This window comes from Pteronotus mesoamericanus, unplaced genomic scaffold (genome assembly GCF_021234165.1).
Source record: "Pteronotus mesoamericanus isolate MK-2021 breed Mesoamerican mustached bat unplaced genomic scaffold, CSHL_Meso_final contig_50, whole genome shotgun sequence".
NCBI lineage: Eukaryota > Metazoa > Chordata > Mammalia > Chiroptera > Mormoopidae > Pteronotus > Pteronotus mesoamericanus.
This window is the reverse complement of record NW_026555186.1, coordinates 39,491,239-39,515,198: the sequence shown is the minus strand read 5'-3', so window position 1 is coordinate 39,515,198 and position 23,960 is coordinate 39,491,239. Positions and strand designations below refer to the sequence as shown.

At 34.7% G+C, this 23,960-nt stretch overlaps 1 protein-coding gene across 1 annotated transcript in view; it reads right to left on the bottom strand.

Annotated features, from left to right (window-relative positions):
- Positions 1–23,960, bottom strand: part of ADGRV1 (adhesion G protein-coupled receptor V1) — a 507,230-nt gene that overhangs the window by 431,549 nt on the left and 51,721 nt on the right. The window contains exons 2-9 of the mRNA XM_054578596.1: positions 14,423–14,607; positions 12,284–12,433; positions 10,151–10,246; positions 7,412–7,516; positions 5,159–5,272; positions 2,652–3,217; positions 2,026–2,296; positions 1,324–1,653 (exon numbers count right to left, since the gene is read on the bottom strand). Of these exons, the coding sequence (XP_054434571.1) occupies positions 1,324–1,653; positions 2,026–2,296; positions 2,652–3,217; positions 5,159–5,272; positions 7,412–7,516; positions 10,151–10,246; positions 12,284–12,433; positions 14,423–14,605 (1,815 nt within the window). The 5' untranslated portion in view covers positions 14,606–14,607. The remainder of the gene's footprint in view (positions 1–1,323; positions 1,654–2,025; positions 2,297–2,651; positions 3,218–5,158; positions 5,273–7,411; positions 7,517–10,150; positions 10,247–12,283; positions 12,434–14,422; positions 14,608–23,960) is intronic.

Sequence of the window (23,960 nt, the reverse complement as noted above, 5' to 3'; positions counted from 1 at the left end):
GAAGGCAAATTATTTCTTTCCCCTTAAATTTCATATCAGTAACTAAAAAAGACAAAACTTTCCAGGATCATAAGACATTATTTTAACCTAGAAATTTCTATCAAGCCAAGCTATCTGTAAAAAAAATCATTTTCGGTGCTGAAAGATTCAAAAAGTTTACTTTGCACATGCATTTGAGGACAGATATACTACAACAAAACTAAAACACAACTTAAGGAAAAGGTAAGAGATTAAGAAATTTCAAAAGTTAGTCAAAAAAGTCTCTGGTAGCAGGTGTGAAGCGAACATAGAAAGCAATATAATGAACTCAATATTCAAAGTACGTTAGACAGCTGAGAGACCTGATGTGAGGATGATGACGTATAAAAAAGGGACCATTCAAAATCCCAGAGAAAGCAATAAACCATTAAAAAAAGTCTAGGCAAAATTATGAAACAAATTTAAATGTGACATGATTCAAAAAAAAATGATAAAATGAGATTTTATTTCATAGATATCAGTTGGCAAAAAAGCACAGTGACAGGAGATGACGCTCTTTATGAATCATTCATACTATCTGAATCTGTATTACATTTATTTACATTACCAAAATTTGATAGCACCCTTTTATTGTTTCCTAATTTTCAGAATCAACCAAAACCAAACGCGTCAAAAATAAAACCATCCTATCATAAGAGTACAAATGTTTTAAACTTTGACAATAAAAACATTAATAAAAGTTAAATAAAAGAGATAAGATGGAAGAATTATGTTCTGAGATCCTTATTTCTTTTAAGTAGATGAAAATCCAGAGACACTATCTATAGTTAATAGGTAAAAGAAACAGATTTTTTAGTATATCATTTAAAAGTATCTATAGTATACCATTTTTCTCATATTGCTTTTTTATTTCTGGAATGCCTTCCCTGCAAGTATCCATCATGAAAAACATTTATCCTACAAACCCCATTCCTATGTCATATTTTCTCAAATCACTCAAAAGAACAATGGATCTCTCCCCCCCCCCCCCTCTCTCTCTCTCTGTCCTCCCCCATAAACAGTTTGTGACTTCATTATGTTATCCATAATATTCGGACCTACATTTCATGTCTGATGTGTTTTTTTTAATCACCTGATTAAAATTTTAACTTTATAGAACCCTCGTTGTATTTCCTTATATGCCTTAGGAGCAGACACAGTCTTTCTTTGGACTCCCTAAGCAACTTACCATAACCAATGATAGAATCCAAGCTATAAATGAGCAAAATAATGGTTAACTCTCTCACATAGTTAAGTATACCTACAATTTAACCAAAGTTGAAATTATTTTAACCATTAAAATACCTGTACTAGGAAGTGGGCCCCATTTTGAAGGAATGCATCATTTCTTATTGGTAATTTTGAAGTGACTTGGGTCTTTTGTTCTGGAAAAATGAGGCTATTTCTCCTGGATATATTTAAGATGCCATCTTTCGCTCTCAAAGGGTCCACATCTCCAGCAGGAATATAAAACACAGAATAAAACATCCTCACATCTCCTTTAGTTCCTCCTAGTCTTGTAAAACTCAAGGATAAATATCGTTCTCCTGGGCTGCTTTCAATCTTCTGGTTTTCCATAGGAAAAAATGTTATTAGGCCATAAACATCATCACTATCTTGAATGTAGAACAAAAGCTGCAGATAAAGAAATAAAATATTAAAATGCAGAATTCTCACATCTGAGATTACCAAACTGTTTATTTTCTAGTCTTTTTAATATTATATATTATTAACTAAAACTTACCACTTCTTGTATGTCCTACCATAAAAAAATGAGTCAAAAACAGATCTGAAAATCTTTGTAATTTATAGTTTGTAGCATTTTTAAAGAGCGAACTTTTTATTAACAAAAGGACAACCTTGAGCAAGGAAAGCAATCATCATTTTCCGAAACAGTGTTCTTCCCATCACATCGAAGCCACATAAGTGTGACTTGTGTGATCAGATTCTTTGGCTCTTCTACCATGCAGAAATAGTCACTCAAGTAAAGCACAACAAGAGACCTACCTCTGCTGGTTCGCTCACTTCTGCACCTCCTTTTATCGTATGGGGTAGAATCTGAAGTAAGTAAGCTTCGGCCTCTTCTGGAAGATCATCATTAACGACAGTAAGGGGAATGGAGGCTGACATCTGCCCTTGTGCAAAATGCAGTACTCCAGAACTTGGGCTGATATCTGCTGTTACCGGTGAGGGATCACTGCTATTCCGTGTCAATACCCAGTTCACTGAAATATTCCCATGGGTGCCGCCATTTCTAACCACCGTAATATTTTCAAATCTAGAGTTTTTCAAAAGAAATATATAGTCACATAATACATTCTAATTCCCTTAGAAGACCTTTTCTACTATCAAGTTGGCCATCAGACATTGGTAAAAACAGAAACCATGTCATGAAGAATGATTGTTTTTAATATGAAGGATATGATATGTTGATATGTCCTAAGAAACTACCATAATAGGAACTCACTTGTATATTTATATTACTTCCAAAGTAGGAAAGAAAACAGGGAAACCGTGGTACAGGAAATGACACATACTCTCAAGAGTTCAGCATTGTGCCCAATACCACAAACATTAAATCTTGGAAAAATACAATAAAATACTCATAGAAACAGGTTTAAAATAAATCATACCTTGATGTTGTATCTTCATCAATTATAACTGTCCTTTCAAACAAGGCACTGTTGAATGACAGGACTCCATAAGGTTTGTCATTTGGCTTAATGGTGACTTGTACAACAGAAGGGCTTAATAGCACAGCATCTCCCTTTAAGGTATCTTTTAGTAAGACAACATGAAATGATTCAGCAATCTCTGGTATGGCATCATCAACTATTTGAAATTTCAGATGTGATTCATAAATAAAAGGTGGAAAAATAATAGTTGTGTTTGACTGAAGATCAATGAAGTCTAAATTTTGCTGGGCATGTGCTGTTGAATTCCCAGTTACAACAACGTAACTGATTGAAACTTCATATTCATCAGATCCAATCAGATTTCCACTGTCATCTTTTCCACGAACCACTGGAATTATGAGTATGTGGTCTTCCTCAGGCACCAAATAAAGACTCTGTAGGAACCTCACAGGGCTATCATTTTTCTTAATGATGATCTCAACTGAGCTCCTAGAAGTGTTAATCTCAGCTCCTCCTTCTACACTTTTCAGTTGAATTAAAAATATCTCATCATTTTCTGGTATCTGTCAAAGAAATATAAGCAGTCGTAAAACATCAACAGCTAACATACCTGCAAAGAAATCAAAGTGCAAAAAGCCACTGTTATATGTTTCAATACAATTACATTAAAATAAAAATCTTTACCTAGAGAGAGGCTTGTTTAGTGTCCATTTACTGGAATATTTTCTAAATGTAAATAATATATTTTAGATAGGGAAGGAAAAGTTCATAAGGCAATGGGATGAACAGATAATCAAGTATAGGTATAATGTCTTTCAACGTCAATCACTCTTTAGATAACTCTAAAAATTTGACAATAAAATGAACATATATTCTTACTAGTTTTATCAGCTTGGTAAGGTCAGAAGTATCATTCAAGGTCAAAAAATCTGGAAAACTACATTAAACATCATATACAAATTATTAGCTTTCAACCATGTGATTTATTGTTTTTTTCTAAACCATGTCTAATTTAGGAGTTAAACATATGATATCAAGCATATGCTTTCCAAAATACACATCATGTGTCTCTGGAGAACAAGCTATAAGAGTCACTATTAGGGGGAATGTTGACATTATTTAAAAAAAAAAACATACACACACACACACACACACACACACGAGAAACTGCACTGAAATCCTAGAAATAAATCTTCCACTGTGCTATTTGAGCTTTCCTTCACTATAAATTCTATTTTATAAATAAGTGAAAAAAATACATCTTTTTAACTTCAATCAACAGCAGTCAATGTAAGAAGTAAAGTTATTTATCTCAAAAAATAAAATATTATTTGATTAATGATCTTTTTCCCCCCAACTTTATTGAGGGATAATTGACAGATAATTATTAAAGTATACAAAATGTGATGATTTGATATACATACATACTGTCAAATGATTACCAAGATCAAGATAACTGACACTTGTGTGTGTGTGTGTGTGTGTGTGTGTGTGTGTGTGTGTTTAGAATATTTAGGATCTACTCTGAGCAACTTTCCACTACACACTACCATAATTATTGACTGTCATCACCATGTTGTACATTAGATCCTTAACAGATCTTTTAAGTTTATAATTAAAATGTATAATTAATCATTGCCCCAAATTATAACCTGTTCACTGTTCCAGGACCTAAAAACAAAACGTTTTCGCTAGCTTCCAGAACCAGACAAACTAGTTACCACTGCTTCCTCGCATTTCATTTGTTTCAGGAGAAACACTCTTTTCTAATAAAGTCGTCTAACTTTTTTTTCATTCTCTTGGAATTTGTTGTGATTGGATTTAATTTTTTTTGGTAGAAAAGTAGAGAAATGATTATAAATTTCCAGCTATTCCTCTTACCTCTGGCAACACTAAGATTCTAATTACTAAAAGTCATGTTTTCTCTTCTTTACCTCATGAGGAATACACTTGAACATTATTGCTCAAATTTATTCTTTCCTTAGCAGTTATATATCTCAATCTTTGGTAGCCTCAATGTGAAATGTAAAAATAACTGAAGCCTTTCTATGCATGTGAACATTTAAAATACTCAAACAAAAGAATATCAATCATAGTAAAAATTTCTTTGCTTTTCTAGCAAAATATTTATGCTGGGTAAATAGTACTATAACCTGCTGAAAACTGAAATCACTAACAAAAATCAATCATTGGCTTTTACAAATCACTTAGATTTTTGTACTACATGTGGTTGACAATTAGGTTCAGGTGCATCAGCTTTTAGATCTACAACTTAATATGAATATGTGAATTAATAAGGCAAATATTAACTATATATTATAAAATAGCTATTTATAGCTAAAGTATGACTGGCCAAATATACTAACTTTACTATATTTACTACATAGGACTGTGTTCTTGAATAATGTCAATACTGAATACAACCTAATCCTTAACATAATGTTCTCTAACATGTCTATAATACAGACAGTCCTTGACCCATTTAAGATTTCACATTATCCCACCTCATCATCAAGTACTGTCAAGTTATAAACTATTGATGCTCTGCCAGGGGGAAAGGTGATATTTCCTTTAACTGGGCTCAAATCTTCTTCAGGTGGATTTGGGCCACCCTCTACCTGCAAAGAAATACACATAAAACATTTCACAAGCATAAAAAAGCATTAATGTGATGTCAGCTGACAAAAATCTAGAGTGTACTTAAAAATGTTTTGCAAGAGCACTCGCCAGACTGTTCATTTGGTGGGAGCATCATCCCATGCACCAACTTCCCGGTCAGGGCACATCCTAGATTGTGGGTTTGACCCCCAGCTGGGGCGTATGCTTCTCTCTCACAGATGAAGCAACAGATGCTTCTCTCTCACATCAATGTCTGTGTCTCTCTGTTTCTGTCTCTCTCTCTCTCTCTTTCTACCCCACTTCCTCTCTAAAAACCAGTTAACATATCCTTAGGTGACGATTAAAAAAAATGTTTTGCAAGATACTAACCTATATGCAAGTCTGCCCTTCCAACTAACAGTCAAGGCCTGTAATTACAGATCTTGACTATAGTCACATTAAACTACATGGTTTCTATAAGCTTTTCCCTTTTATCTAAACCATTGTATTAAACCTGAGGGAAAAAACCTATATATTTTTCTTGAGAAGAAAGTATTCAAAATTAGTAAATTTTCTTAAGTAATAGGATCAAAGAGCAGCCCCACCACAGACTGTGCAAGGTATATAACCACTTTATGCAGCATTGTCCTATCTTTAAAGAATAGACTGAAATAACAGGCTACATGTGAGGACTTAAAAAACCCAGTTTTTGAAAACTATTAAGTACTCTGTACCTGACCTCTTTTGGGTACTAAGAACACAGCAGTGAACAAGGCAAACTCTCTGCCCACCAGGACCTTACATTTAATGAAAATGAACAAATAATAAATAAATCAATGTGTCAGGTGAAGATAAGTATTATGGAATAAAAATTTTAAAAAGATGAGGGAACACAGTGCTGGAAGAGTTTCTATTTATATGCAGTAAAACAGCATCAGAGTAAAGTACTAGAAGAGTATAAGAAAATACTAAATTCTGTAAGTATCTCAGCAAAACAAGAGACTTACAATCCAATAAAATAACTTCAGACATCCACAGCAAAATTGAAAACACTATAATGATGATGCCTTATCCTTTCTGCATTCAAGTTTTTACAATTTTCCCATATTTGTCATTGGAAACATGTTCAAAAGTGTATTTATTACCTAAATGCATATTCCTAAACACATAAAATATTGCTTAAGGCTTCCTGTGTTGAACTTGAAAGACTACCAACTATTTAATTAGTGTTTACTGTATCTTTCATGCATTATTGCCTTATGGCACTTTATTTTCTTATGTACTTAACATAACCACCATGTGATATAGGACCCCACGAGCACAAGTAAGCTCTTTTATGCTTCAGTAGAACTATGTTATGTAAATCCAATTATCCATTTTAGTCATATTATAATGAATAATTAAGATATAAACTGGTACCAAGACTTTCTAATGTTTTAATGTTTGAAAATAGCATATAATCCTATTTTTGATCTTTTAAAACACAACAGTTAGTTGATGATTTAAATATGTATCTCATAGAACAGCAATATCATGTAGTCACTAAGCAATAAAATGGAATGGTTACAGCTAGCACCCTCACCCACAGCCTATCTTACTCACATCAAATGCTATAATATCTGTGGACCTCCACGATGGAGTGCAGCTGCCTTTAACACCATCCATTAAGAGTATTTTTAAAAATGGGAAAGGGCAGGGGAAAGTGGTGGCAGGAAAATGGAGACAATTGTATTTGAACAACAATAAAAAAATAAAAACAAAAAAATTTTTTAAATGGGAAATGAAAATGGGGGAAGACTACATACTAAATAAGTCTGTATAAGCCTAAGTAACCCATGGGCATTCTAAGAATTTATATCCTTAAAAAGTTTATCATTAGGGTTCTATGAAGTTTTTAGGACTAACATCATTATTATTCTATTTTGTAGTCTATTATTCTGTATCTAAAATGATATGTTGTGTTCCCTGTAAGCATAGTATATTCAAGTAACAAGGAAAACATTTTTATGTTAACCATGAAGTTTATCAGATAATAAAAGTATTTACTTTTATTTCATATTTACTAAGGGCCATATTTCTTAACCTTGATTTTTAAAATTGTAGCTATCTGGCATGATTCTAAAGTGTTACCATTTAAAATAACTTCAGAGTAAACGTACCTCAAAAGTCACAGTGACCATTCCATAGGTACCTTTTTCTCTGATGAGAGTAAGGGGCACAGATTCATTTCTGCCCCTAGGCTCACTCACTGTGATCGAGAAAGGCTATGGGGAAGAACAAAGACAATCAATCAGAGGTAGGAGGTGGTGCAAACTGTTACCTTAGAACTACTACATTTCCACAGACAGACAAATCCACATTTAACTCTGAAGAATGTGGTATTTCCCAGAATTAATTAACTGCAGCTAATAAAAGCACTTAAAAGGTTTTTGTTTTTTTTAAAAATAACATCAATTTTTTTTTTAAGAAACACAGGCAGAACTAGTCAAGCAAAAGATGTAGGTTCTTAGCCTGGTTCTACCATTGATGAGCTGTTCTGCTAAGGAATCTTAAAGGTTATCTTGACCAAAGATAACTCAAACGCTCACAGAAATGAGCTGCGCCTCCAGACCAGGGCAGCTCATTGGAACAGCCACTCGGCCTTGCCCTCCACCACTGTTTCCTCCTCATTGGTCAGCTCGCCACTGAAAAGCAAGGCAATTGCTAATGGCTTTCTCAGGACTGATCACAAGGCCCAAAAGAGCGAGCCAGGACTTCAAATGTTAAAATGTGCTGGCATGGCTGGCTGACGCTCAGCACAGAAGAGGAGGAAGAGGAAGCAGCCAGGTGCACACTAACTAGGGCAGTGGGGCCCATCTCTCCAGGGGACACTGAGACTTAGTGTTTACAGATGGGGACAGAAATGCCTGTCTCAAAGGGTTATGATGAGGCTTCAATGCATAATTCACATCAAGTGCTTATCCTAGTACCTGACACATAATGAAGGTTCAGTAAATGTTGGTAGTTACTATCATCATCATCATCATCATCAGTGTTATCTTCCTCATCAATATGATCATGATCCAGGCTGAGAACCAAAACCAGCCTGTTTAGCAACTACTGTGAGCTCAATAGCTACTTAGTTCAATTTTAATTATGCAGGGCAGCTGCTCAGTCAGAGGCCACAACAGTCATGGACCTGGAACCAAAGCTAGAAACAAAGAGTTTCCCAGAGGCTCTGATGTATAATGTCAAAACTAAAAACGAAAGATTCCTTTAAACAAGTCAGGATTGAGTTTAGAGACAATAAATTGGGAGTGCAGAGGAAAGACAGTAGAGAGGGAAATTAAGCAACTAAGGGAGCCTGCTTCATAATTAACTAAAAATTCCCCAGCATTCAAATAAAAATAATTAATTCATTTAATTTCAGTAAATGACAATATAATGGACATTACAAAATGTCTACTATATTGGCATTATCCATATGGCCTTTTAATAAAGATACTGCATTTATGAAGATCATACTTATTTAGAGCTCACCTTGTTTCAGAGATAATTTAAGAAAATTGTAGCAGCAATCTTAATTGGAAAATAAATAAAAAGCTGGAGAGCATCAGGTCATCTTTTAGCAATATCAGGAAGGTTACTGTAGTCTAAAACTTAGTGGCACACTCTAATTGTATTCAAGATAAATTTTGTTGTACTTTAAGAGCTGGGACCTGTCTTATGTGTTTGCATCTAAAGATAAAACCCCAGAACACAGGACTGGCCAGGGACACAGGAATTTGGTGAAAAGGGAGAAAAAATAAACTAACTGCTGAGCAAAACTGCGGGGGATGACAAGGAGTTTTAACCTTCAGGAAATATTAATTAATGAAAAATCTCACAGTAGGGATTGACCACAGATATATTAAGCACTGTAGTGTCTGCTATTCAATTTTAAATTAACTATAGGTTTTCTTTCAGTGTATGTTTCTCCTCTTGGAGTCACATCAAACTTCCAGACAATGCTTCTTTTAAGTGGCAACTGAAGAAATCTAGCAAAAGGAACTGGGTTGCCACATCTGCTACAGACTGAATGTGTTTGCACTGCCCCGCCCCACCGCCCGCCCCACAGTTCCTATGCTGATACCCTAACCTGTAACATGATGATGGTATTAGGAGGTGGGGCCTTTGGGAGGTTATTACATCATCAGGGCAAAGCCATCATGAATGGGATTAGCGCCCTTATAAAAGAGACTCCAGAAACCTCCACTGCCCTTTCGCCATGTAAGAACACAGCAAAAACACAACTGTCTTCGAACCAGGAAGTGGGATTTCACCAGGCCCTGAATCTGCTGGTGCCTTGATCTTGGACTTCTCGGCCTCCAGAACCATGAAAAATAAACCTCTTTGTTTAAAAGCCACCCAGGCTATGGTATTCTGTTATAACAGATTGAACCAACTAAGACAACATATGAATTAGAGACTACCAAAGGAGGTAACAAATCAATCATATGGAATGATCAACAGAAAGAGATTAGGGTAAGAGATGACCATGATCGTATAGGCCTCATCAATTCCAAGAAATCTCAGAACAAAAGGACAGTCTATAGAATGTGGTATATGGATGGAGTTAGAGCAAATTTTAAGTATTAAAAGAGTTGCCCTGGCCAGGTAGGTCAGTTGGTTAAGAGTATCATCCTAATACAGCAAGGTTGTGGGTTTGATCCCTGGTCAGGGCACATACAAGGACAAACTAATGAATCCACAAATAAATGGAATTACAAATCAATGTTCCTCTCTTTCATTTCCTCTCTCTAAAATCAATTTTTTTAATTTTTTTAAAATAGGCAATGATACTAGTTAACATGGTGACAAATAATCAAAAAATTAAACTATTATCTCACAACCACAAGAGTAATCAAATTGTACCATACCATATTAAATGAAATAATTCCAAATGCATTGTCATTTGATAAAATTGTCACAGTAACAGTCCTTGGCCATCCAAGCTTTACATTTGCTGAAGGTTTCTAAAATAAAAACCCAAAAATAAATTAATAAATTAAAAATTAAAGGGAATAATCATTTTAACAGTTTAAGTAATTAAGAATAGGAATAAAAATACAAGAATACTTTTAATGCACAGATGAAGAAAATACATTTCAACTAAGTCAACATGGTAAAAAAAAAAAAAAAAAAAGTCCCAAAAATTCTTCAAAGAAGTTTGGGAAATCATTAACCACTGGTTATTGAAATATAAGTTATTATAAGTTATTATAATTACTCACTGGCTAATAATACTATGCTAATAATTATTCTAATGTTATTACTAATATAACAGAGAATAAAGTAAGCAGTATAAAATCTAGTCATACATGATTCTTCCATTTTTAATTTTTTGAGGTAACTCCACACTGTTTTCCACAATAGCTATGACAATCTGCATTCCCACCAACAGTGCACAAGGGTTCCCTTTTCTCCACATCTTCACCAACACTTGTTTGTTGATTTACTGATAGCCATTCTGACAGGTGTGAGGTAGTATCTCATTGTGGTTTTAATTTGCATTTCTCTGAGGATTGTGACATTGAGCACCTTTTCATATGTCTTTTGGCTATCTCTATGTCCTCTAAATCCACTTCTTGGAATTTATCTGAAGAAACCCGAAACACTAATTCGAAAGTATATAAAAGTATATAAGCACCCCTATGTTTATCGTAGCATTATCTACAATAGCCAAGATTTGGAAGCAACCCAAGTGTCTACCAGTAAATGAGTTAATAAAACAACTGTGGTACATTTATACAACAGAATACTCCTCAGCCATAAAAAAAAGAAGGGAATCTTAACCTTTGCAACAGCATGGATGGACCTGGAGAGCATTATGCTAAGTGAAATAAGCCAGTCAAAAGAAAAAAGCTACCATATGATTTCATTCACATGTGGAATCTAATGAACACAATGAACTAACAAGCAAAACAGAGACAGACTCACAGATAGAGAGCAGGCCAATAGCTGTGGGGTGAGGGTCTTGGTTGGAGGTGGAAGGATTAGGGGAAAAAAGGAGACAGAGAGAAAACTCATGGACACAGACAACAGTGCGGTGATTTCTAGGGGGGATGTCAGGAGATGGACAGGATAGAGGGGGGATAAATGGTGATGGATGAAGACTCAACTTGGGGTGGTTAACACACGCAGTGTATAGATGACGTGTTACAGAATTGTGCACTTGAAATCTGTGTAATTTTGTTTACACGTGTCATCCCAATAAATTCAATAAAAAAAATGTAATTGTTTTTCTTATATTTTAGAAAATGCTGAAAGTTAAGAATTAGTTATTCCATAAATCATAGAGCTAAATTAAAGATAAAATACTAAAACAGTTTTTCTAAGATATGTGAGAAGAGCTGTCTACAACATTGTCGCATTCAACAGCTGCATACAGGAATATAAAAAAGTGTGCAAAAGCAAAATGACTGTTTCAAGTGTCATTTTCATGAAGATTTAATGAAATTAAATGATACCAACGTAACCATTCAAAAAGAATTCACAATGGACTTCAGAAAAATTAACTAGAGCATTGTTAGCAGTCTTTGCCTCGACCTAATTGATCAATCTATAAAGAACAATTAAACCTTAGGCTATTCAAGCCCTTTTCCCAGGGACACTCTGAATTTATGCTAAGGCCTAGGGACCTCCCACTTCCATGTCTGCTTTTTTTATCCTTCTACTTTGAACTTAGAAGTCATGGTCATTCTTTGTGCATCTGGTAGCAGGGGAAGGATAAAAGAGAAAAGGGCCAAAGGAAAGACAAGGTTTCCTTGAGGGTCTGTCATGGCAATTCCTAAATAGGCTGAACAGATCCAAAAACTAGCTGTAGGATTCTCTAAACAAGATTGTCTGAGGATTGTCTAAACCAGATCATGGAACTTTCAAAGAGGTTTTCAGTTCTAGCTTCTATGAAAACTACAACTGGTCACCTAAACTGGCTTATCTCTAGAGAAACAGGTTTTTAAGCAATGCAAGAGTTTTAAGAGTTTAAGGTTAAGAAGGGAAAAACGATTTACCTGTAATGTTAAGTGAAAAATAAAAGTTTCATCGGGCTCTGGTAAGTCATCGTCACATACTGCTATGTACACTGTCCTATTTGTTTCTCCAGCAGGTATAAAAGCTGCAGCATATGTGTCAAAAAAGTCACCAGTGTCATCTCCATACAGCTATGAAATACAAAATAATAGATAGTTCTTACATAACACAGTGTTAGGACAAGCAAACTTGATGTCAATGGGAGCAATCAACAAGAAAAAACATGAATCATCAAGTGACATTAATGTTTACAGATAAGGTGTACAAAGGCAAATATTTAACAACTAATAAAAATCACCTTCAAAAAACACTACAAAAACATTTGCTTATGCTCTGGAAGGTAAATAAATCACTGCATAGAAAAGTAATAATTATAACGGAAAGTATGCTGTGGGTATCTTTTCTCTGCCTCTTGAATGATCTAAAGAGGATTACAGAAAACGTAACAAGAAAAACTACAGATAAAACTCTCCAAAAGCAGAATTGAAAGTAGCCTGCCAGAATGTATCAAGAAAATTAATTTTTCCCTATCAGTTTCAAAGAAATTACACTTTGCAAAACTTTCACCATGAAATTTATATTCTCCCACAACTCCAGTTAATACCCAAATTCTTTTAGCATTCCAAATTTATTAGTCATTATAAATTTTCCTTAACTTTTTAAGACATCATTATGTAATATCAGCATTGCTGCTAAGATTCTCAAGGGAACAATAATTATAAAATTATAAAGGAGCAACTTCTTGTGCAAATCTAAATGGGATTTCCTCTGTTGAAGAACTCAAAATGAATAATTTAGCTACCAGGAAAAAAACTATGATCTAGTACAAATAAAAATGAAGAACATGTACAGAGAATTTTAGTCAATTTCTAGTTTTGTTTATAATAAGTAGTTTTAAATACATGATCCAAAAGTTTTCAAGGGTGTTGGAAAACTTGTATGCATACCTTATTATAAAAAGCACAATGTGGTACAAAGTATTAAATATCAAGAACCACTAAAAAGGGAAAAAACATAGTAATCCAACCCAAAAAATCATTTAATTATCCAAAATATGCAAAACTCAATGTGTATGTAAACAGTTTCACTAGAGCAACATTTATTAACAGCTCAGATTGAAACCTCATTGAAAAAAAGTTAAGGAATGACTGGAAAATGATGACACCACCACCAAGAAAAGCTGAAAAAATTACAGACCAACCTGAAAAAATAATTAAGATAACAAGAAAAACTATATGTCCAAGAATATCAAGTATAACATATAATCGAACTAAAAATGAACTCAATAAATATATACATACATATATGTAATAAATTAAAAATAAAAACAACTCACAAAAGTACAATATTGGGTTTAATATGTAGTTTGTTCTTCTTTGTCTCTTTTCACAATTCTTCACCAAGTGATCATTTAACCTATTGCTTAAGAACTTATTTTTGTAAATAAAAACTTCAAGTATTTTGGGCCTCAAATACAGTAATATCTTTAGAGGTCTTATGACAGCACTTCCTGGTTAAATATAACACAAAAACGTGCACACTCAATCCAACCAATAATTAAACTGTGTGTAAGACAGATTAAGAGTTTAACAAATTCTACCTAATTTCTATGTAAGTTAACGTACTTAATTTCTCAACAACAAAAAAAAAAGAGCTCTTCAATAAAACTAAGGATTTTTTAATTGTCATTTTTCTACTTTTAAATATTTCAGCTATTTTCTTAAAGTCACCTGACAGTTGACAATTGACAATATAACTAGAATCCAAATAACCCAAATTAAAATTTTTTTTTCTTAGAAATAACTATTGATATTTTTGTTTTGTTTTAAAAAACACATATGAACATTTTAAAATAGTCAGTCTATATCTTTAAAATACTATTACAGCCAAACACACATGCCATCCAGGAGCACTCTACAAACATACATATACATATATATGTGTGTGTGTGTGTATATATATATATATATATATACACACACACATATATAGAATAGTGTACATGCAAATCATTTATCATTATCAAACTACTCATAATCTCACTTAAAAAAATTCTTGTCACTAAAACTAAGAAATTTAATATCCATTTCAGTAAAAATAAAACTACAATCATTTCTTACCGACACAATTGCTGTGACATTTGCTGGTTCTCCTATCCTTTCGATAACAAGACGAATAACTGTTGTACTTGTTTCATTGACTACAAATTCTGTTTGCCCGGCAAACCTTATTTCTGTTTCTCCAAACACAAAAGGGATGAATAAAGCTGAAAGAAGATTTACTAGTAAAGGTGCAGAGGGCATCCCTATAGGAGAAAAGAAAAGATTTTGTTCACAAAACATATCTAATATATTTTCATTAGGCTGTGTTGTCTACAGATATAAACAGAGTGAAGACTTAGATATAAATAAAGCAAATATTAAGTCATTCAATTCATGTGATCACAGATAACTAGAAATCACAAACTCATTTATGGTTCTCTTTTACTATTTATAACTACATTTTGTTTCTTTAGCTTATATATCAAGATAATAGTTATAACTAGACTTAAACTTATTAAATTTATTTTATTAAAAAATTTGAGCGTCCAATTTATTCTAAAAAAATACCCAAGTAGCAACATGGAAACAATTAAATCTCATCTTCCCCTCATATGAAACTAAGATACAAGCAAAAACTTAAAAAATTATCAAATGGATCAGTAATCTTAATGAAACTTATTTATTTGATCATGCACATATGAGAGAACTCTTGAAACTGGTACATAAAACAGTTGAAACTGAAACTCTATAAATAAACTGATTTATTTGTTGTGTCTACTTTTTCCTTAAAATTGTCTTATTTGAAAACTATTTTTAAAATTTTTTCTAGTCATTACAAGGAAATTCTAATCCTTTCAAAGAATAAAAATTTCTAGGGCCTAAATTTCCCCCATTTTACTAGCTAAAATACTAATGCCACTTCTTAGAAAATGTCCATGTTGTTTTAAAAGCTAGCAAATTTGGCAAGTGTTTATCTCCACAACTACTATTGTTTTCTTCTTACTACAATGTGCATGCTTGTGAGTCATCAATATCACTCCTACTTTCAGCACTGTGTGACTCCCGAGCTTTCAAAGGCACAACAGTGCAGTGGCCTCTTGCAAGCATTGCTGTTTTGTAATGTAGATGTACCTCTAAAAATGTGAACCATTTATCTCACGGGTCATTAAGATTCCAATGGATTATGTGATCAGTCACACGAACATAACAAGTTCATGCGTTTTAAAGAAGAGTTGCATTACAAACTCTATGAGCCAAAAATGCTCCCCATTAATCTTTACCTTGGTCAAGAAGTAATAAAATTTTCATGTATGTGATATTGCCACATGGCTATACATTGCTTTATATTTAGGAGCCATGAAATACGTAAGTTCTTGATTTATTTTAGAATTCAAATGTAATTTTCTCAGCCACTTATATTCAAACAATGCAGTCTGAGATTGCTTAATGTCTCATATGCTATGGTAGCAAATTCCACAGACAGGGATGCAGAGTTCAGATGAAGTCCAGGGAAGAGACACAGGCCAACAGGGACAGAGATGCTGGAGGACCAGGGTACCTTTACACCTGTGCCTTCTCTCTAAGAATGCCTGCCGTGGGGCTGAGGGACTTGGAAGAAATAAAGTAGTTCTACCTCCCTAACTGCAAACTCTGCCTTGACTTTTAAGCCAGGCATGTTTATGGAAAAAATGGAAATGAAAAATATGAGAGAGAGAAGAAAAAAGGCAAAATATGGTGAGGCAGGAAACTGGGAGCAGGTCTGGACTGAACCAGAGACAAGTGAAGAAGATCCTTTGTGGAATTCTAGTGCCAGAATGATTTCACACCTCACTTATAACAAATAGCAGGAAAGAAATGAAGCTGGGATGAAAAAGAATACAGAATGGAGGACTGAGGAAGTAGTAAGTAACCCAAGCCTTGAACAGATAAGAAAAGGATCAACTTTGGTCTATTGTGATTTTGAAAGAAAAATCTCAATTCCTTGAACATGAGATGTGACACACCCTTAAGCTTAGAAATAATAAAACACTGAAAAAGTTCTAAGCAAGAAAGAATGAAAGTGAGTTACTTTCATTAATGAATAAATGAATCATGAATGGCTAGGAACATAAGTTCTCAATATTTGTCCTGCATAAGAATCAACTCAGACCTTTCTTAAAATTCTTATTCTCACACACAGAAATTCAGATCCAGTGAGTTAAGGTTAGGGTAGGGCCCAGGAATTGCATTTGACAGGCAGCCTAGTTGATTCTAATGCAACTGAACCTCTACCAGAGTATGAGGAAGGGTGTGAGGAGCTTATCCTGGAGGGAACATACAATAGAGCACATTTGTAGCTTTAATTACTGAATTTTTCAATGCAATACAAAGGCCTATCTGGAAAACATTCAACCACTGTTAATATAATGAAAACGGTTTGTGCAACATCAATGTAACCTGGCACTCAAGGGGAGTGGACTGGAACATGCATATGTGAACAACGATGACTTCACTGTACTAGTTGGTGGGGGTGGTGGATGTCATTGAGTGAGCGTGTGCACTATGTGGCCATCACATTCAAAATTAGTAGAGCAATAAATCTACATCAAATTTTGCACAAAGCTTGAATATTCCCCCATGAAAACTATTCAGATAATTCAGAAGGCCACAGGTATAGGCAACTGGTGACTGTCAGCTTCATCATGACAACACGCCCACTCATACATCATGTCTCTTGAAGAGTATTTTTGAGAAACATCAAATCAGCCAGGTAACTCAGCCCCTCTACAGCCCAGATTTGGTACCCTGTGACTTCTGGCTTTTCCCAAAACTAAAATCACCTTTGAAAGGGAAGATATCTCAGACCATCAATGAGATTCAGAAAAATATGATAGGTTAGCTGATGGCAACGGGAAGAACTTTGTGAGGTCTCAAGGTGCCTACTTTGAAGGGGACTGAAGCATCACTGTCCTATGTACATGTTTCTTGTATCTTCTTCAGTAGGTCTCTCTACTCTTCATATGACATGGCTGGATATCTTCTGGCCAGACCATAGATGCTTGAATTTTATGCAGACTTCCTCATATTTTTTTTACTATTTCTTCATCGCATTTTAAGATTCCATATATCCCATAGAAAAACTATAATGAACTATACAAAGTAATCAAAAGAGCAAATGCTTATATAGTATTTTTCTAGGCACCTTATACATAGTAACACACTTAATCTTCACAACATCTCTATGGTGAAGGCACTGATATTAACCCCATTTTATAGCTGAGGAAACTAAGACAGACAGATTAACATATACAGTCTTATTTAGCTAAATAAGTGGCTGGGCAGGATTTGAACCCAGGAGTCAAACTCCAGACTCTACACTCAATAACCACACTATATATTGTCTCTTACATTTTATTCCTACAAATCACACATCTCCCTCATGAATAATATGGTAGACTGTTTATACTACACATTTCAAAGCATTCCAATATTTTAAACTCATGCACAATAATCAAAACTACCATAAAACTGCATAATTATGCTTTCAGTCAAGATGGAAGCATAAGTAGACACATTTTGCCTCCTTGCACAACCACAAAAAAAGTTACAACAAAGTCTCAAAAACACATAGCACCCAGAACTGTCAGAAAATTGAACAGTATGGAAGTTCAATGATCAAGGATTTAAAGAAGCCATATTCATCCACACAGGTAGGAGGGGCAGAGAGGCGAGAAGACATGGTGTGGCGCAGAGAGGCAGTGGCAGTAGCAGAAATGGCATGGGCAGTCCCACATTCACATGTGGTGGATAAAAATCAAGAGGGATACCTTGGGAGCGAGTGATCCCAGCCTCAGGCAAAACCACATGACCCAGGGTTCCAGCACCAGGAAGATAAATCTCCATAACTTCTAGCTATAAAAACCAGTAGGGGTTTTTATAGGGGTTGGAGCGGTGGAAGAAACTGCTGGATTTTCAGGGAACTCCAATTAAAGGATCTGCACAGTATTATAACGTACCCAAACCCAGCTCTTCTGGGATCAACACCAGGGCAACAGCTTGAAGGGTGCTGTCGCATACAGGGAGTGGGTGAAGTGACTAGAAATGGGGCAAGTGGTGGGTAAACCCCTAGAAGCAAGGCAGCAGCACAGTCCCCTCTCTGAGCCCTCTCCCAACACAGAGCCACAAAGCAGTGAAACAGGCTGCCCAACCCTGATGACTGCCTAAGGTTCCACCTCACACAATTTACAGGTGCCTTTTACAGGGAGTCAACGGAGCTCTACCTAATACATAGAAACAAATACAGGGAGGCTGCCAAATTGAGGAGACAAAGAAATACAGCTCAAAAGAAAGAACAGAACAAAGCCCCAGAAAAAGAAGTAAATGAAACATAGATAGACAACCAATCACATGGAGAGTTCAAAAACCTGGTGATCAGGATGCTCAAAGAACTCACTGAGTACGACAACAACATAAAGGAAGAAATAAAGGTTACACTAAGTGAAATAAAGAAAAATCTGCAGGGAAGGAAGGGAAGGAAGCCAGGACTCATATCCATTTGTAACATAAGGAAGAAATAAGCATTCAACCAGAACAGATAGAAGAAACAATAATTCAAAAAAACAAGGACAATATAAGAAGACTCTGAGACATTTCCAAATGTGCCAACATCCAAATCATAGGAATGACAGAAGGAAAAGAGGAACAGCAAGAAATTGAAAACTTATTTTAAAAAAATAATGAAAGAAAACTTCCCCATTGGGCAAAGGAAATAGACATACAAGTCCAGGAAGCACAGAGAGTCCCAAACAAGTTGGACCTAAAAAGGATCACACCAAGACACATCATAATTAAAATGCCAGTTTAAAGATAAAGAGAACATCTTAAAAGCAACAAGAGAAAAACAGAGTTACCTACAAAGGAGTTCCCATAAGTCTATCAGCTGATTTCTCAAAAGAAACTTTGCAGGCAAGAAGGGACTAGTGAGAAGTATTCAAAGTGATGAAAAGCAACAAACTAGACTACTCTATCCAACAAAGCTATCATTTAGAATTCAAGAGCAGATAAAGTGCTTCCCAAACAAGGTAAAGCTAAGGGAGTTCATCATCACCAAGTCATTATTACATGAAATGTTAAAGGGATTTATTTAAGAAAGAGATCACTACAAACATTAAAAAGGCCATAAATTCATAACTATCAACAACTAAATCTACAAAAACAAAACATTAAAAAAAAACCACAAAGCAAACAACTAAAACAGGAACAGATTCTTCATTGGTATGGAGTCATTTTGAGGGTTATTGGTTGGTGGTGGGAAGAGAGAGAATGAGGGAAAAGGTGCACAAATTTAAAAGCATGACAGGTAGATACAAAACAGACAGGGGGATGTTAAGATTAGTATAGGAAATGGAGAAGCCAAAGAACTTACTATATTTTGCCATGTATAATGCGCACTTTTTTTGCCTAAATTTTTGAGGGAAAAATAAAGCTAGGCATTAGAGTACTAATTCTGTATCTATACAAATTTTTTTGTAATTCTCCTATTTATGCTTACACAGTAAAAGTGTACTCTAGAAAGCAAAAACAATATTCATATGCAAAATAATACCTTGGAGAGTGATAATCAGCTTTATTTCTAAATATAAATAAAAATTGAATTAAAAAATTAAAGTGAAAGACTTTTTTCCTGAAAGTTTGGGCCAAAAACATGGATGCGCATTATACATGGGAACATGTATTCTTGCAGTTTCCCAGGCAATTAGAGCTCCAAGACCTTTTGGTTAAATCAGTAAATTCATTTTAAATTGGAGTGCATCATTGAGTTCTGGGATTATGCAAAATCAACAAACAAGCATGATTGGAAATGCCTCAAATTCTGTGACATCATTGATAATTGAAACTCCTCTCCTTTCATCTTTTCAACTTGTAAGAAAAGTTGTTGAGACAAAGCTGGCCTTCAAAGGAAATTAAAAGATGAAGAAAAAGCTTTGTAAGTGAAGCTCCCATTAGAAGACAGCTATAATTATATGAATGTCCAACAGTTTCTTTTTCCAAGTAACTGGGTACTTTTTTCTCCATCATACTACAATCTAGCCTTTGGAACTCTATTAAATTCAAAAGACAAGGCAGAGTAACTGATACAACACTGAAGTCTTATCTATTAGTTTTAATAAAAGCTTTACATGACATATCAGACTACCTATTGTAAATCTCTATAAAATGAATTTCAAACACCATATTGAAAGATGATAATGTGCTTAATTCATGTTCTGTTACAATGTGAAAGAATACTTTTAGCATTATTGAGTCTTCCTCCTGCTCTGTGATGGCATGCTATTCCAATATTCTAATCCTCTCATTTCCAACTAACATCCACGTTCCCTCCCACCTCCCCCTCCTGGTCAGTATGATTCAAAGGAAATAACAGTTCCTGCCAACAGATCTCTTATCTCTTACTATATCTGTTATCATGTTCAAGCAGTATGAGATCTAGGTTACTTTCTTCTTAATTCCTGAATTATACTCTGAAGTTCTGACAGAGTCCTGATAGCATGCAGGTACAAAGTCTTTGGATCTTGGATTCTAGTAATCATATTCAGCCTACAAATTACCTAATACTGAAAAAAAATTGAAATTAAAGTCAGGAATATATTAGAGTAGCTCCTACAATGCAAATTGGCTGCGTGCAGAAGAGCAGCTTACAGTTTAGTATATTTATATACTTAGCACCTACACTACATTGTGCAACACCTGTGCTAATGATTGAGGACACAAGGACTCATAGATATGGTCCTTGGCTCCAAGATATTTACAGGGATGGGCCAATGAAAGCCAGTAACACACAATTCTAAGACTTTTGCTTAAACTTAAGAATTCAGATTCCCTATACCACTGGATTCAGGATAGTGATGATGGGAGCCAATTTCCTACAAAGTCTGGAAATAAAGCCAACACAGCCAGACAGAGCTAAGAGGTGGAGAGGAGCCACGTCTTGATAATTAAGCTTAGGTTCCTGAATCCAGCTTTACAACTGGTCTTTCAGTTACTGAGGCAATAAATTACATTTTTTACTACAGCCAGCTTGGGTTGGATTTTCTGTCATTTGCAACATCAACACTTATCCACTAATCTCCAATCTGTGACATTGTGAACTCATGTTAAGATATACCAAGTGCAAGATTCCCTCCTCCTCAACTCTGATATTCAACAGCCTTAACCGCTTCTAAACATTTGTGAAAGGACACTACACTAGCTAACTATCTTTCCTAGTCTCCTCCAATTATCACCACATCTGTAATATTTTTGCCTCTACCGCAAAAGTATCATTGACTAGTCAGGAAATTTAGGACAGAGGCAAACAAACGATGTCTCCACAGTAGAACAAAGCAGGACAGGAGTGTATTACATTGACTCAATGTTCTAAAAAAGGCAATGCCCTTCTGATTGTCACAAGGAACCCTAATATCATGCTTCTTTAAATTCGCCTGCCATTAGTTCCTATCTGTTGTTTTTTCCGGGATGCTAGCTCTTTCCTTCCTTTTGAAAACTTACTGGTATTTGCTAACTTTATTCCCCATTTGGATTACTTAGCACATAAACATATTAAATGTCGTTTATAAAACAACATTCATCAACACAATATATCATAATAAGTGTGGAATTCTAAGGTTTTTTTTCATCGAGGATTTTACTCTCCTCCCATCTTGCCTGTTACTAATGGGTACCTTAGGAAAGGTAGCAAGTATAGTATATTCTGAGTAAATGGGAATAGTCTTCTATTTTAGTTTCAATGAGTCTTCAGAAATAAGGAATAGAATAAAATAAATAAATAGGAATCAGGACCCAAAAGATGACAATGTAAAGAAAAACATAGGAATTCAATTAACTTCACTTATTTTGCAATTATCAACTTTCATACATAACTCTGTCAATTGGAAAGTTAACTTTGTCTTTTTAGTTTCAGAATAAACAACTGTACAACATCTGTGAGTACGGGACAGTGAAAAGACAAAGACTATTAGTGCAGAAGTGATCTTTCAGCTTGAGCTGTTTCCTGGTCAGTCTGTGGTAGGCATCTTCCCACAGTATGACCACCAGGTAATTAATACTGAAAATGCGATCCTAATGGAGCAAGGTTTTCACGTTTAGAATTACTTGAATTCTATTACATTTACTAAAGGGCATTCTAAAACTATAGAATTACTCCTGTGGAACAAGAGAAGTTTTATCATTCATATCATCAATTATTCAGCCTCAAAGAATTCTTTACCTGTGTTATTTGTATTGGCCAGTACTATAAAAAAAAATTGAGTTCTTCCCTCCTCTATACAAAACAGAATTTAAATGTTACTTTCAAAAGAAATCTAATATTAGAAGTACAGATAATGCTAAATATTTTTAAATGATAAAGGGGATAGTCTCTTACAGCTATTTAAACTATATGGAATGTTTATTACCTTATTTAAAATTTTTAAGAAATATTTTTTATTTTCCTCATCTTTAAAACATGCATTATACACATGGAACAGTATTAAAAAGGAAAAAAAAGATAGACAATGAAGAGTAAGTTTCCCTCACACCACCCCCACCAGCCGTATGCCTCTCCTACACAGTCAATTGCAGTTATCAAATTCATCTGTCTCAAGAGAGAATCTGTGCATATATTAAGATGTTATTACCATAGAAGAAAATTCTTATGACAGATTTTGTTTTCTTCTGTGTACAGAATACAGGAATCAACACATTTTTTCAAGATGACAGTGGATAGATAGATAGATGATTGATAGATGATAACTACATACTAGGCTTCAGTGCAGACATTCAGGATGGGAACATCTTTATTATCTCAACTACACACCAGCATCGCTATAGATCTCATCAATAAAATAAAGGCTTCCACTGACTTACACCTATAAATTCACCGTCTAGGGAAAGGTAGACGAAATCTGGCAACCTGCACTTTCCTATACCACACATTGTCAAAGGTATATTAAGCAAGACTACTTGACCTCTGTACTTGGAACACAAGAGTCATCCTGGGATTCCTCTTTACATCACCATTCTGAGATCCCTTTCAATCTTTCCTGTCTATGATCTCCTCTCTATTGACTCTGGTTTGTTTGTTGTTTTGTTTGTTTTTTTTTTTGTATTCCTCACCTAAGGACATGTCTATTGATTTTAGAGAGAGAAAGGGAGAGAGGGAAACATCGATCAGTTGCCTCCTGTACACACTCAGACCAGGGATCAAACCTGCAACCTAGGTATGTGTCCTGACCAGGAATCAATCCTGAAGCCTTTTGTTGTACAGGACGATGCTCCCACCAACTGACCCACCTGACCAGGGCTATTTTCCTCTTTTTTGATTTACTTGGTTTATTTCCTTGTTCTGAGGGAGAACATCCTTCAGTAATTTGCTAAAAAAGTGTGTGTAGAGATAAACATTTTATGTCTTGGATGTTAGAAATTATTGTGATATTAATCTTCTACTTAACTAATTTTTCATTGGGTATAGAATTTTAGGAGAAAATAATTTTCTTTCATTATTTTTGAAAGCCTTTTTCCATTGTTGCTGTTAGAAAATCCAAAATCCCTCTGATTCTGAAGTGCTGTGTATGTTTCCTTATTTGTATTGTTCCCTGCT